The 12,804-nt window shown below is 40.2% G+C and overlaps 2 protein-coding genes across 2 annotated transcripts; both read left to right on the top strand.

Moving 5' to 3' along the window:
* The first annotated feature begins 3,013 nt into the window (after nucleotides 1-3,013).
* pvalb3 (parvalbumin 3) lies at nucleotides 3,014-4,369 on the top strand. The gene is made up of 4 exons (XM_053413256.1): nucleotides 3,014-3,074; nucleotides 3,588-3,720; nucleotides 4,138-4,247; nucleotides 4,344-4,369. The coding sequence occupies exons 1-4, from the start codon at nucleotides 3,014-3,016 to the stop codon at nucleotides 4,367-4,369; spliced, it is 330 nt and encodes a 109-aa protein (XP_053269231.1).
* Nucleotides 4,370-7,568: 3,199 nt separating this feature from the next.
* Nucleotides 7,569-11,389, top strand: pvalb9 (parvalbumin 9). Its single transcript, XM_053413781.1, has 5 exons — nucleotides 7,569-7,794; nucleotides 9,073-9,140; nucleotides 9,499-9,631; nucleotides 10,112-10,221; nucleotides 11,200-11,389. The coding sequence occupies exons 2-5, from the start codon at nucleotides 9,080-9,082 to the stop codon at nucleotides 11,223-11,225; spliced, it is 330 nt and encodes a 109-aa protein (XP_053269756.1). The 5' UTR covers nucleotides 7,569-7,794; nucleotides 9,073-9,079; the 3' UTR covers nucleotides 11,226-11,389.
* The last annotated feature ends 1,415 nt before the right edge of the window (nucleotides 11,390-12,804 follow it).

Genomic DNA, 12,804 nt, shown 5'->3' with positions numbered 1-12,804 from the left:
GCAGACAGGGATTGGGGTCGATAGGAGGACCAGGTGTCTGGGCAGAGGGTCAGCACTGCCGGGCCGGCCTGGGGAGGCTATGTACTTCCAGTGACCCAGCAGTGGAGCTGTGGGACGGGATAGAGTTTCCGGGGCCGGAACATTTACAGGACTTCTGTCTGTGAGGCACATTTATCTGCAATAAATTCTCTCAGATGGTCAGAGACTGCTGTGTTGGCCCGGGGCAGAGGGACAGGGGGAATATGGGTCATTTCTATTTCTGCTTCAGCATGAAGGAAGAAACTTCTGTTCGACACAGAAACATGTGTTTAACCCTCTCAGGTGGAGGGTTAAACACATGTCGTTAATTCCTCGGCATAGACTGGCTCACAGAGGAAAAATATCTTAGAATGTACTTTTTACTTATTATCCTACACATTTATTACAAATGAGTATTTCAGGTATAAAGCTCAGAATATGATGTGCAAGCGTTTTCCCTACTCTCTCCAGTTACAGACTCAAGCCGAGCTCAATTGGTTTCATCCCCGCTGTGAGATATTTGTAATTTAAGCCTGATATTGAAGAAGGGCAGAAATAGTTATGGTATCTTGGGCTGAGTCATTTGAGGTGAGAGACCTCATTTGACCAGAGCAAATGTTAAAGGCTAAAGATAATTTTTTAACCACTTTAAATACGTTTTTGACGTAAAAAGGAAAGACAAAAAAAAAATGCCAGAACCTTTTCTCTCTGACTTTGGGAGATAACACAATTGAAAACACTGAGGTGGAGGAAGTGAATTGAAAATGAAAATTAGATTTATTTACAACAATTGTTTGTGAAGTTGATAAAGCTTGGCTTTAGCAAAATGTTGTGCCCAGTCCAAATAAAATATTTCTCGCAACCATTATGGACTGCACTTTGACTCTGGTCTAACTCTCTTACCTGTGCACACATATTTTTCTTGTTTTTACACTGTATATATTCGTTTTTAATCAAGTCATATTTTTTCTATATTTATTGTATTTCCTTACATCTAACTATTGCATGCTACTTATTATTACTCATTGATGCCTACGTTGACTTGTGCTGCTGTAACATTGGAGGATCATCTCAATACTGCCGCCTGATGTATAACAGGCACATAACAGCCTGCGAGGAAACAGACATGGGCATGGGAAGACCCCTGGACCAGCTACTCATTTGATTCAATTGTTCAGAGTAATGTGAGAACTTTTGTATTATTATGCAACCAGACGGTGCCACACTGAGGTGTTGAGATGAAGATGTAACATAATCCACTTTCGGTGTTTCCTAAAATAGCATCTCCAGTGGCTCCAGCACCATACGGAGAAATAATCTGATAGGGTTTCAGAAGTCCCCCAAAGTAAAATAAGAATGTATATAATAATCTGACAGTTGTTCCTCGGCTGCATGTAAGTACAAGATCATTAGGAATTCAAGCATTTAAATAAAACCCACCACTCGCCACTCAAATCCCTCCCCTCCATGCAAATTTGTGTTTTATTTGATATCACTATTATATTATACTATTCCAGTGGTGAAAATAAGTGTCTCACAGTCTCTTGTCCACAAATGCTGCAATGAAGTTGAGTCTAAACTGACAAATAGTTGGATTAATTCCAAAGAAAGAAAAAAAAACACAACACATTGTTATCGCCCGCGAGAATCAATCACAACTACATATTTCTGACGGTGGAATGTCTGCAAAGTTATTTCACACATTATATGCATGCCAATTATGCACAGGCTCATTTTCACCAAAACTGCACTGTTTAAAGGGCACAAGTGTGTCATTACTTTTAAGTGGTGATTGTGCTGCAGAAAATTTGCTATAGGATCCATATGCAGAAAAGCGTACACTGTGTTTTATTCAGAATTTCTTTATTCTGCAGTGTCATGGCATAAAGGACTAATTTTGTAATTTTAAATCGAATGAAACATGACAATATATTTAAGTTGCCATCACAAGAATCACAGTAAAAGGGACATTTATAATGCCAGAAACAATGTGTTACAGTGTTACAACTACTGACACCGATTAAGCAGAGTCTCCCTGTGGATGTTGCTGCACAAACCGGACCCTTAATAAAGAAATCTCCCGTAATAAATTACAAACCAGCTTAGCCTGTGTGACCATTTGTAATCACAGCCAAACACAATGTCAAAGTTTACCTCATTCACTCTGTGGTGCTATGCAGAGTATAGCAGATCAGAAGGACTCGGCCCACAGAGTACATTTCCCCCAAATCAGCAGCGTATATTATTAGCGCAATACAATATCAAGCTCTTTTGCATAGGCCTACTCGTGGCCTACCATTTAAGCATCTTCATTTATGTAGATATAAATAGAACAGCTCTGTCTACTGGACACATTTTTTGAGCAACTGCTTTCACTGCTTCGCACACAGTGTCTATTACATAGCCTATGCATCATATTTCGGGCTGGTGTAGGTATATAAGCCGGAGTGAGAGGCAGAGGGGTCCACTGCAGTGAGCCGATTCATCCCGAGCAACTTTCACTCTAACCTTAGTGACAACCCCCCGAAGGTGAGTTTGACTGAGGAGCTGCAGACCTTTAGCCAGGACCTACTGAGTGTTGCAGGGCTTTAACTTCATGCGACGGGATACAAGCGAGGAAAGGGCCCCCAGAGGGACAGATTCTGACCGTCACAGGTTCAGGGCTCTGGACTCACTGAGGATCCAAATGAAGAAAAAAAAATCGATTTGCCAAAAAACCACAGCAGCAAAGGATACTTTATCTTTTGCCTCGGAAGGCTTGGTTTTGGGAGGAAAAAAAATCGGACTACCTTTTCTGATCATTTGTGCCTTGGATTACTCAAAGGGAGGAACTATGAGATGAATTGCATGGCATAATGATGATTTCACTTTACACTGTGTCTAATGTGCAGTGAGGAAAGATAACAGAAATGCAAAGTAGAAATGTGTCATCCTGTGTGATTTGCTGAAGCTGAACTGATGACATGTCCTCTGCTCTCTCCTCCCTCAGTTCAACATGTCTTTGGCAGCCAGTCTCAATGCAGCTGACATCACTGCAGCCCTCGCTGCTTGCGCAGGTAAATCTGGTCTTATTAATAAGGAAATACTAGGCGATAGCTACACATGCGACAAAAGTCATACACTTAAACAAATATGCCTAGCAGAGAAGTACCTGGATTCTTAATTTACCATTTTGGGGTCCGTAAAGACAGTGGAGGAATGATTTGCTGCAGAATTGAAATGGTAATGCTGTATCACCGGAAAACAGAAAGAACATAATCACAATCATCCATGCACAATACCTGATTCAGTAAGTCGTACATTCATGTCATTTCTTATTAGCTCTATTGATTCGACTGCAGTATAGTGATTGAGTGACTACTTACAGGACAGGGCCTCTTCAGGGGCCTTGTAGAAGACAGGCAATGAAGCTGCAGAGCACATTTCTCTTGCGTGCGATTTACCTTGGATGTCTGATACGATCTTCTCTCTCTCCCTCTCTCTGTTTTTATCCCTCTCTCTCTCTCTTTCTCTCTCTCTCTCTCCCTCTCTCCCTCTCTCTCTCTGTTCTCTCTGTTCGCTCCTCTCAGCTGAAGGCAGTTTCGACCACAAGGCCTTCTTCGCAAAGGTCGGCCTGTCCGCCAAGTCTGCCGCCGACATCAAGAAAGCCTTCGAAGTCATTGACCAGGACAAGAGCGACTTCATTGAGGAGGATGAGCTGAAGTAAGCACCTTCTCTTCGACTGCAAATCAAGCTCCTCAGGGGGAAAAGGGATCATCTTACTCAGTGAATTCAGAATGGAGTCAGTCAGAGCAATGCAGGGCCACAGGGTGTTCTCCTCAGGGAGTAACTCTACGCCTGCTCTCTCTTGTGTGTCTTCGAGTGGAAGGGGGACACAAGCCAATCAGAAGGAGCAGTGCATGAATCTTGGGGCAAAATCAAGTGCATATCATATTTGAGAAGATTTAAAAAACATAAGGATCCTGTGGCTGATCATTTCGTAAATTGCAAAGATGATCAGAAAAAACTCAAACTTTTTAGAACCAGTAATTTCCATGCCAAACAAATCCAACTTTTATCAAGTTAAATCTGATCAAACACATTGATCACAACCTACTTCTCTCCGATTACCCTCTCCAGGCTGTTCCTGCAGAACTTCTCCGCCGGCGCCAGAGCTCTTAGCGACGCTGAGACCAAGAAGTTCCTCGCAGCCGGTGACTCTGATGGTGACGGCAAGATCGGAGTTGATGGTGAGTTTTTTTTCCCCTGTGAATTGTTTTTCTTTTAAATTAGCTTTATCTGGAAAACCCTCAAACTCACAGCCCTCTCTCTCCCTCCCCCTGCAGAGTTCGCAGAAATGGTCAAGCAGTGAATAACCTGAACAACATCTTACTTCATTACTCTAAAGGAACAACTTGAGCCAAGACATGATCCTCCTCTATTCAACTCTTCCCTCTCACTCTCTCTCTCAACTCTCCATACCACTTTTATACACATGACCTTTCACCCCCGCCCTCCCCACATCTAACGCTCTCTGACTGTTGCTGTCCTGGATGAATGTACTGGACGAGGTGTATAGCGAGGTTCTCTCTCTTTCTGTCTCTCTATCTCTCTTTCTCTCCCTCTCTCTCTCTCTCTCACTCTCTCTCACTTCTGTCGTCGTTTTACTATGTTAGTTTTGCCTACTGTGAGTCGGTGATGATGCACTTTTATGGGAAACGGACGGACGATGAGACAACAATAAAGGTTCTTTTTCAATAACGCAAGTCTGTCTGTGGTCTTTGACGCTCACACTGAAGAAAGTGACAAACAGTCGCTTTTAACCAATGGCTCCTGAACAATGCACCTCTTTGCCTCTTTGTTGAATAGCACAGAATATTCTTTAAAAACACATCAGGCGACGGCAAGGCTACATGAGCCAGACTCTAAAATGCAATTGATGCTCCCAGGACCTCTTTGATCCTCAATCTGGCTCACCTCTGGGAAAATACACTTTAATTCAATCTCCAACCTTTTCAAATGAAAAATGGGTCAATTCCTTCTTATAATCATTTTATATAGACCTCCCCTCTTCCAAGTGGGGGCCCCGGCCGGTGATCAACTTTGTGGCAAGCCCACCTCTAAATGATGAGTCACTGTAACATGCAAACTAAAATCTGGATTCTAGTGAATTTAAATTCGGTTCCATGGGGGCCTCTTTGGTCTTGGTGGAGGGAATGCGCTCTTCTGAGTGCCATTCTAGGGTTAATTATGAATTTGACATTCCATTTGTAAAACTCTTTGGCTATTTTTCCTGGACTTTGAAAATATTCACTTTGACCAGATGATGTGATCCTACATTGAGGCATAAGAGCCACAAGGTGGCGCCTTCCACCTGCCAACACGTTGCAAGGATTTGATATACCTGATGGTTTTACAGCGCAAATATGTAGGGTTAAATCTATAAAAGTTTTTATTTTCTGAACTTCAGATGAGTTGATTTAGTTCAAGTAGATCTGAGAAACATCGTCTGTCACAAAGTGTTAAATCAGAGGTTCCCCTGAAGAGTAGTGACATGTGTTCCCCTGGTTCTCGTTACACGTCTGTCTCTCTGCTAATGCCATTAGTGCTGACTGGATCCGCCAGAGACGCTGCTGTGTCAGGTGGTTCGAGAGGTTTCCCTCCACAACAAACCCATCAGATCAGAGAGGACAGTGGCCATGGTGACCAGGTGAACCACCCCCCTCCCCAAAACAACCTCCACCCTGCCCTCGCCTTCACTGTAGAGAGAGTCAGGTGTGGCTCAGCATTTCCACATGTAACCCTGCATGACATCAAATACTGCCCAAAATATATATTTTTTTATTTTACACAATGAACAATGCAGACAAGATGTATTCAGTTGTAAGTGACAAGACATATTCATCAATCCAGCATCTATCTATCTATCTATCTATCTATCTATCTATCTATCTATCTATCTATCTATCTATCTATCTACACTTACTTCACATCATATGTGATATGTGTTAATATAAACCATATTGATACTATATATCATTTTATACATAATATTGTCTTTTGCACACTCTTTCTACATATTCTCACACTCATAGTATATTATATTATCTATTGTATAGTCAAATACTTATATTTATACCTCTACTATATATCATATCATATTATATCATATCATATTATTTGTATATATAAGTCTATATACACATATTTATACATGTGTACATGTTATTATTATTATAATATTTACTATTATTATTATATATACTGTTGCTGCCATTATTATTATAACTATATACTGCTATTATATTGGTATAATTACTATCATATATAAATATATATTATGTTATATTTATATACTATATATACTGTACTATTTTTATATACTGTCTAACAATAACATTACCAGCATATCATCAGTACTATTACCATCATCTTGCCACTGCACCTTATCTACCTATTTATCTTGTGTTTCTGTTTTTATTCTTTCTACCTCAATATTTTTATTTTATTCTATTGTATTGTATTTTATTGTATTCAAATGTACCGGCTGTTATGACGACTTAATTTCCCTTCGGGATGAATAAAGTAATCTATCTATCTATCTATCTATCTATCTATCTATCTATCTATCTATCTATCTATCTATCTATATCTATCAATCTATCGATCTATCTATCTATCTATCTATCGATCTATATATCTATCTATCTATCTATCTATCTATCTATCTATCTATCTATCTATCTATCTATCTATCTATCTATATCTATCAATCTATCGATCTATCTATCTATCTATCTATCTATCTATCTATCTATCTATCTATCTATCTATCTATCTATCTATCTATTTATCTATCTATATATCTATCTATCTATCTATCTATCTATCTATCTATCTATCTATCAATCTATCTATCTATCTATCTATCTATCTATATATATAAAATCAAATTGTCAAGCCTCCTTACATTTCTTTGTCATAAAGTTTTAAAAACTACTTCTTAGGAATCATTTCCAATTTAAATGTAGATGCTTGACTTTTTTCTGTACAGTATTTAACTTTGTTTGAACTTCCATTTCTTCTTCACACAAAAGACACAGACACATTTCCTACTCCCTGTCGCTGTTCAAACTACTTTGGCACATGTTTTCCTTAGCCTAAGTCAAATGTACACAATCGCACTCTTTCGATCTTTTCAGCGGGCTTATGTGTAAATAAAAAGCAGTTGGACAGTGAGGATTTTTGTTGTTGTTGTTGAGGCCTTATTCATACTGCCAGTGCTTAAAGCTACTCTTTCACAATATCCCTAGGATATCTCATGGGTCGTGAGATATGACCTGCTGCTTGCTGTGGTCGTCTGAATTTGGGAGATTACTCTCTAAAACCAAAGAGTTACGGTGGAAGGGTTGATTAAATTTGAGTTGTCTATAAGCTCTCAACATGCACCTGCAAGGGTTGGAGGGAGTGAAGAAGGGGAAGGGATGATTGGACAAAACGGTTATGACTGCAAGGATAACAGACATGCGGGGGGAGGGGGGTGCAAATACAAACAGATATAAACAGTCAAGGTGAACTGGGCAGGTGAGCAGGTGAGGATACTGAGAAAGGAGGGGGCAGGCTGCAAGGGAAAATTTGATCCTCACTCAGGTTGGAAATTCAAGCATCTGTCGACGCATCCAGCTCAGTGTGCGGTGTATATAAGAGCGGCGCAGCTTGTCAGTGGCCACCACAAAGCCTTATCATCCTCCTGCTGCTGCTTTGGACCTGGACGGACAGGACGCCGAGCCAACAGAGGTGAGTCCCACAGCTGCACGGGGGTCAGGCAGTGGAGCCAGACGGAACTATCTATGTAGTTTTAGAAATTTTGTAGCCACTTCATCTGAAATCATTTGTCAAACTATTAGCAGAACTTTTTTTATTTCTTCAAGACAAACAAATTAAATTCAAATTAGAGGACTTTTTGAGCAGATAGAAACTTCTCTCAAGCCGTTAGGTCAATAATGTGTTTATAATGTGTCACTAATAGTCACTAATATAAATTAATCCTATATAGACTAAAAAACAGTCCTATAAAAGGATTTTTTATAAATGTCATAAAAAATGCAAGATAATATTTGATCTCATCAAGCTTCAAGGGAATGTCCTCAAACTAAAGGAGGCCTAAAAGTGCATCTGCTGTACAGATAGTAAGTTGCTTAGATCAGGCTTTTAAGGACTGTTCTTAAATTGCTAAAAAGTTAAATTTTATTAGATTTTTGACAACAATTTGAGAACAATGGAGAATGCATAGTGTATTTATCTTGCTGTGAAAATATTAAATTGCAATTCACTTTTGTTTATCGGAGAGTTCAAAAAGATAATGACACTTATAACGCTCTTCATAAGATCAAATCTAACACCAGCGCCAACCTCAGCCCCCCCCCCCCCCCATAATTTCTCTATAATCCCTAATTACCAATTACATCGTGCACAGCCGGAACAGGCCAATCAAGAGTTTACGGGAGGCAAATACTCAAAAATTAAGAGGCTGCCTGGGGAAATTGGATCAGGAGCACAATGAGTCAAGAGGGGATCACAACATCATAGCATGAGTAGATTAGATTCAAGATTCCCAGTTTCAAGATGTGTAGTGTCACACTGTTTATTCAACAAAAAGGAGTTTGTAGTGATAAAGAAAATAAAGATAAAGATACAAATTATTTAGTATTTATTTTGCAAAAGAATAAGACCATTGGAATACTTTGTACCGGAATACATAAGACATAATGTGTGGATAGCAGTAGAGGCTGCATGGTTAATGGTTGATCGCACAGATATATAACATTGCATTAGAAGCAAACAGGATAGATCTTTTCCCGACATCTTGAGCTAATTTAATAATTACAAACAATACCTAGTTTTGATGAGCTCATAATGACTGAACAAATGCTAAATAAACATTAATCCAGTGTGGTATGACAACTGGAGTGAGTTTTTGTGTGTGTGTGAAAGAGAGAGAGAGAGGGAGAGAGATAGAGAGAGAGAGAGAAAGAGAGAGAGAGAGAAATACTAAGCTTTCCTTTTGCCCTGCAGGACCAACATGTCGCTCACCTCCATCCTTTCAGCTGATGCCATTGAAAATGCTGTCAAGGACTGCCAAGGTTGCGGTTTAACACACACAGACACAGACACACTCAAATCGTCTCAACAGATTTGATTTAAGCATAAGGATAATACTTTAAGGGGATCAAAAACTGTAACTTCACTGGCGAATAATTTCGCTAAAATGCACAATAATCCTGATCTGCAGCTGATAAAAGAAACTGCTCTCTGCTGCATTCACTGACTCTGCCATTGAAGCAATGCATATCACCTCTCCAGCCTGAACTGAACAGTGATGAAATATGAATTCAAAAAGACATGCTGGCCTTAATCAACCCGCCAAGCTCCCCGGGTTGATTTTAACCAATTCTTGTTTGCGTTGTGTGTTTATTGTGTGTTTATGTCACGTGTTTCCAGCTCCGGACTCATTCTCCTACAAGAAGTTCTTCCAGCTGTGTGGCCTGTCCTCGAAGACGCCCCAGGAGGTCAAAGATGTCTTCCAGATCCTCGACGAGGACAATAGCGGCTTCATCGAAGAGTCTGAGCTCAAGTGTGTGACATGACCCTGACACGTCCCCGTTCCTCAGCTCCTCTTCAGGCGCACACAATCTCACTGTGATGCTGTTACTGTCGTTAATTTATACGTGCAGTCACCGAACATCCAACGAAACCCTGATCGCTTATTCTTGCCAAAAAACGGCTTTGAAAGTAATCTTGAAATCCCAATTTTCATATGAGCTACAAGGTTAAGTCTAAGGTTTGTGTGCTTGTGTGGGTCTGGCAGAAGGAAAGAGAGATTTAGTACAGTAATACACGGTAGGCATTATTGGGATGGCAGCAGCCGTCTCGTAATAATCCACTCTGGGCAGTTTTTGTGTTATGTAATTCACCTTGGGGGAGATAAGAGGGTTTGAATGCATCTCTGCATGTGTCGGTAAGAAGTCCACTCAAAAAGTACAGGGAATAAATGTCGTCTTCATCTGTGTGTGTGTGTGTGTGTGTGTGTGTGTGTGTGTGTGTGTGTCTATAGGTACTTCCTACAGCGGTTCGTCCCAGGGGCGCGAACACTGACCGAGGCAGAAACCAAGAGCTTCATTTCAGCTGCTGATGATGACAGTGACGGCAGAATTGGAGCAGAGGGTCAGTATCTGATTTCTCGAATTGTAATTTTTTTTAACTCTCTGTGGAAGCAGAAATTATCTGGATGGTTGGATTAAATCTAGATGGCTCAAGGCGCAATTTACATAATTTTTTGGCCCGCTGGGAAAACGCATTGTTGCCATTATTACGTTTTTATTCAGACTCTGATTATAGTAACTTGTATCATGCAGCTTAGACTTTTTAACCAAACTAGAATTTCCCTTAGTGGAGCACATGTCTCCCCTCAAGGTCCAGCGGTCCCCTTAAGAAACCACATTTAAATTCACTAGATCTGGATTTTTATTAGGATCTGCACCAAATTGCACTCCCTTTTAAATATCAGTCTATTTAACACGTCTGATTCTTATTTCATCGAGATCCATGAATTGTTCCCTAAGAAATCTGTGAAAATGTAAGAAGGAAAAACCTTATCTTGCAAGGTTGAAGAGAAAGTGAATACAAATTCTGAATTCGCCCCTTCGTACATATGCAGGCCAAAATTGAATCAAAATGAAAACCCTAACCTTCATGGTCGAGGTAATAATCAAGCCATTTTAATCTAGACACTTGGTTAAACGCAACTCTGAACTCAGACATAAAGTCTTTCTTCTGTGTAATGTGCTGCAGGAAGTGCTTGAAACTCGTTGTCTTTGTTTAGCCCTGTTTCTTCAGGTTAGTCAGATTAGGAAACATATGCGTGAAGTCATGACCTCCAGGCTTGTCCCAGATTGTCCCATCATCTACTTACAAAGCAATATCTGGGCTCAGCTGCCTTACATAAAAGGATCATTATTTTGGACGATCCCAAAAAGAAAAAGATTATTTTGTCTGTGTCTGTTTATTTTTCACTCTTAGCCCAGTTAAATGTTAATCAAAGGTCCCAGCGTCAACCGCACACGTATATACTTTGCATGAGGTTGTTGTTTTTGTTCAGGGGAAGAATAAAGGCCTTTCTCAACATGCTGTGTTCTTCTCTAGAATTCCAGACGATGGTCCTGTCCTGAGTTTTGCAGACGAAAGGAGCTCAATTATGTAACTGTTTAAAAAAATTACCATTTAAACACAAGAGGCTTTTTATTAGTTTCTCCACTGTGTTGGTCCATGTTTTCTTGTCTGTGCACATCCCATCTTTGACAATGAATGAGATAAATAAACACGTGGAAACATACATCTTTTTGCCTATCTCTTGTTATTTCTTTGTTATAGCAATGAAAGTAAGTGATTGTCTTTGTGTGTGTGTGGGGGGGGGGGGGGGGGGCAAACAGAGATTGACACTACATGATATTGGCAAATCGAACTGAAATGGTAGGGATGATAGAGAAAATAGAGAAGTGTAAGGTGAGCCCTTTAGAGAATGAGGGAGAGAAAAAGAGCATGACAGAGACCATAAAGCTGAGAGGGTCGGAGTAGCTCATGGAGAAAACGACAGATACAGAGAGTGAGGAAAACTTGTTTTCATTCCGGTTGTCATCAGGGGAACTCTTCTGTCCGTGCACACGGAAGCCGTAAAGGCACGTGGATTCGGGTTGGCCCCAGTTACTGAGGACATGCAGCTCCACAATTCTGTAGACCTCATTGGTTGGATTCTGGAACTGGGGCAATGGGAGAGAAGAGGAGAATAGAGAGTGACCAAGAAGACAATTTAAGAGTATATTTAAGATGTAAACATTAGTGTATTCTGACATTCAAGAATTCACTCTGTTTTCAGCTTTGACCTCACTTTCACCCATGGTAGAGCCATATGCTAGGGTCTGTCCTTGTCTTGTTATATAGAACAGGAAGTAGTATCTGTCCTGTTCTGTCTTCCTGTAAATATCATAGTGTCTTTGTCTATTTGGATTTGATGGATTGAGCTTCCAGTCAGCTTGAATGTCTGTGTGTTTTTCATCCCCTGAACGAGAGGAATTACAGGTTCATCGTGGTGACGACTTAGAATACGACTTTTTCATCATCTGTCTGATTGTTAATGTAGTGTTATGTTTTTGAGTCTGTTTCAAAGTCCAAAATGTGGACTAGGTTTTTCTACTCAACCACAACTACAATGTTCAAGTTTGGAAAACTTTAATGAGGAAATATATACTTTGAACAACAGGGTTATAGTTTGAGAATCTAAATTGCTCAGAATCTAAACTGAAGTTCCAGACACTCATGCACAGTGAGTGATATGCAGGTGAACAGCAGCTGAGGCCTACCTGCACAGCTGCATGATGCGTGATGTTGGATTGAGGAGGGAACATGATACCTGTCATCGATGGAGAAAACAGGATGTACTTTAGAACTTGTCCGAGAGGACGACAAGTTGTCTCCTAAACGTGAAAACGTGCCAGATGACATGCTAAATGAATCTTAGAATATGTCACTTACATGATAGAATAAGGAGAAGACAAAAAGTCAATTTGTATCAAAGCCGTATGTGTGTGAACGCGTGGGAAGGTGAACAAATTGATCATTAATAGTCATGCTGGACACATTAAAACACACTCAATAATGTGGACATTTTGATTGTCCATGTGGTTAATTCAGATTCTTCCCTCAGTATGCATTGTTGTATCTGTTGGGATTCTCTAACCCAGAATACATTGG

Source organism: Pleuronectes platessa, chromosome 21 (assembly GCF_947347685.1).
Source record: "Pleuronectes platessa chromosome 21, fPlePla1.1, whole genome shotgun sequence".
Classification (NCBI taxonomy): domain Eukaryota; kingdom Metazoa; phylum Chordata; class Actinopteri; order Pleuronectiformes; family Pleuronectidae; genus Pleuronectes; species Pleuronectes platessa.
This window is presented reverse-complemented; position numbering and strand designations above follow the sequence as displayed.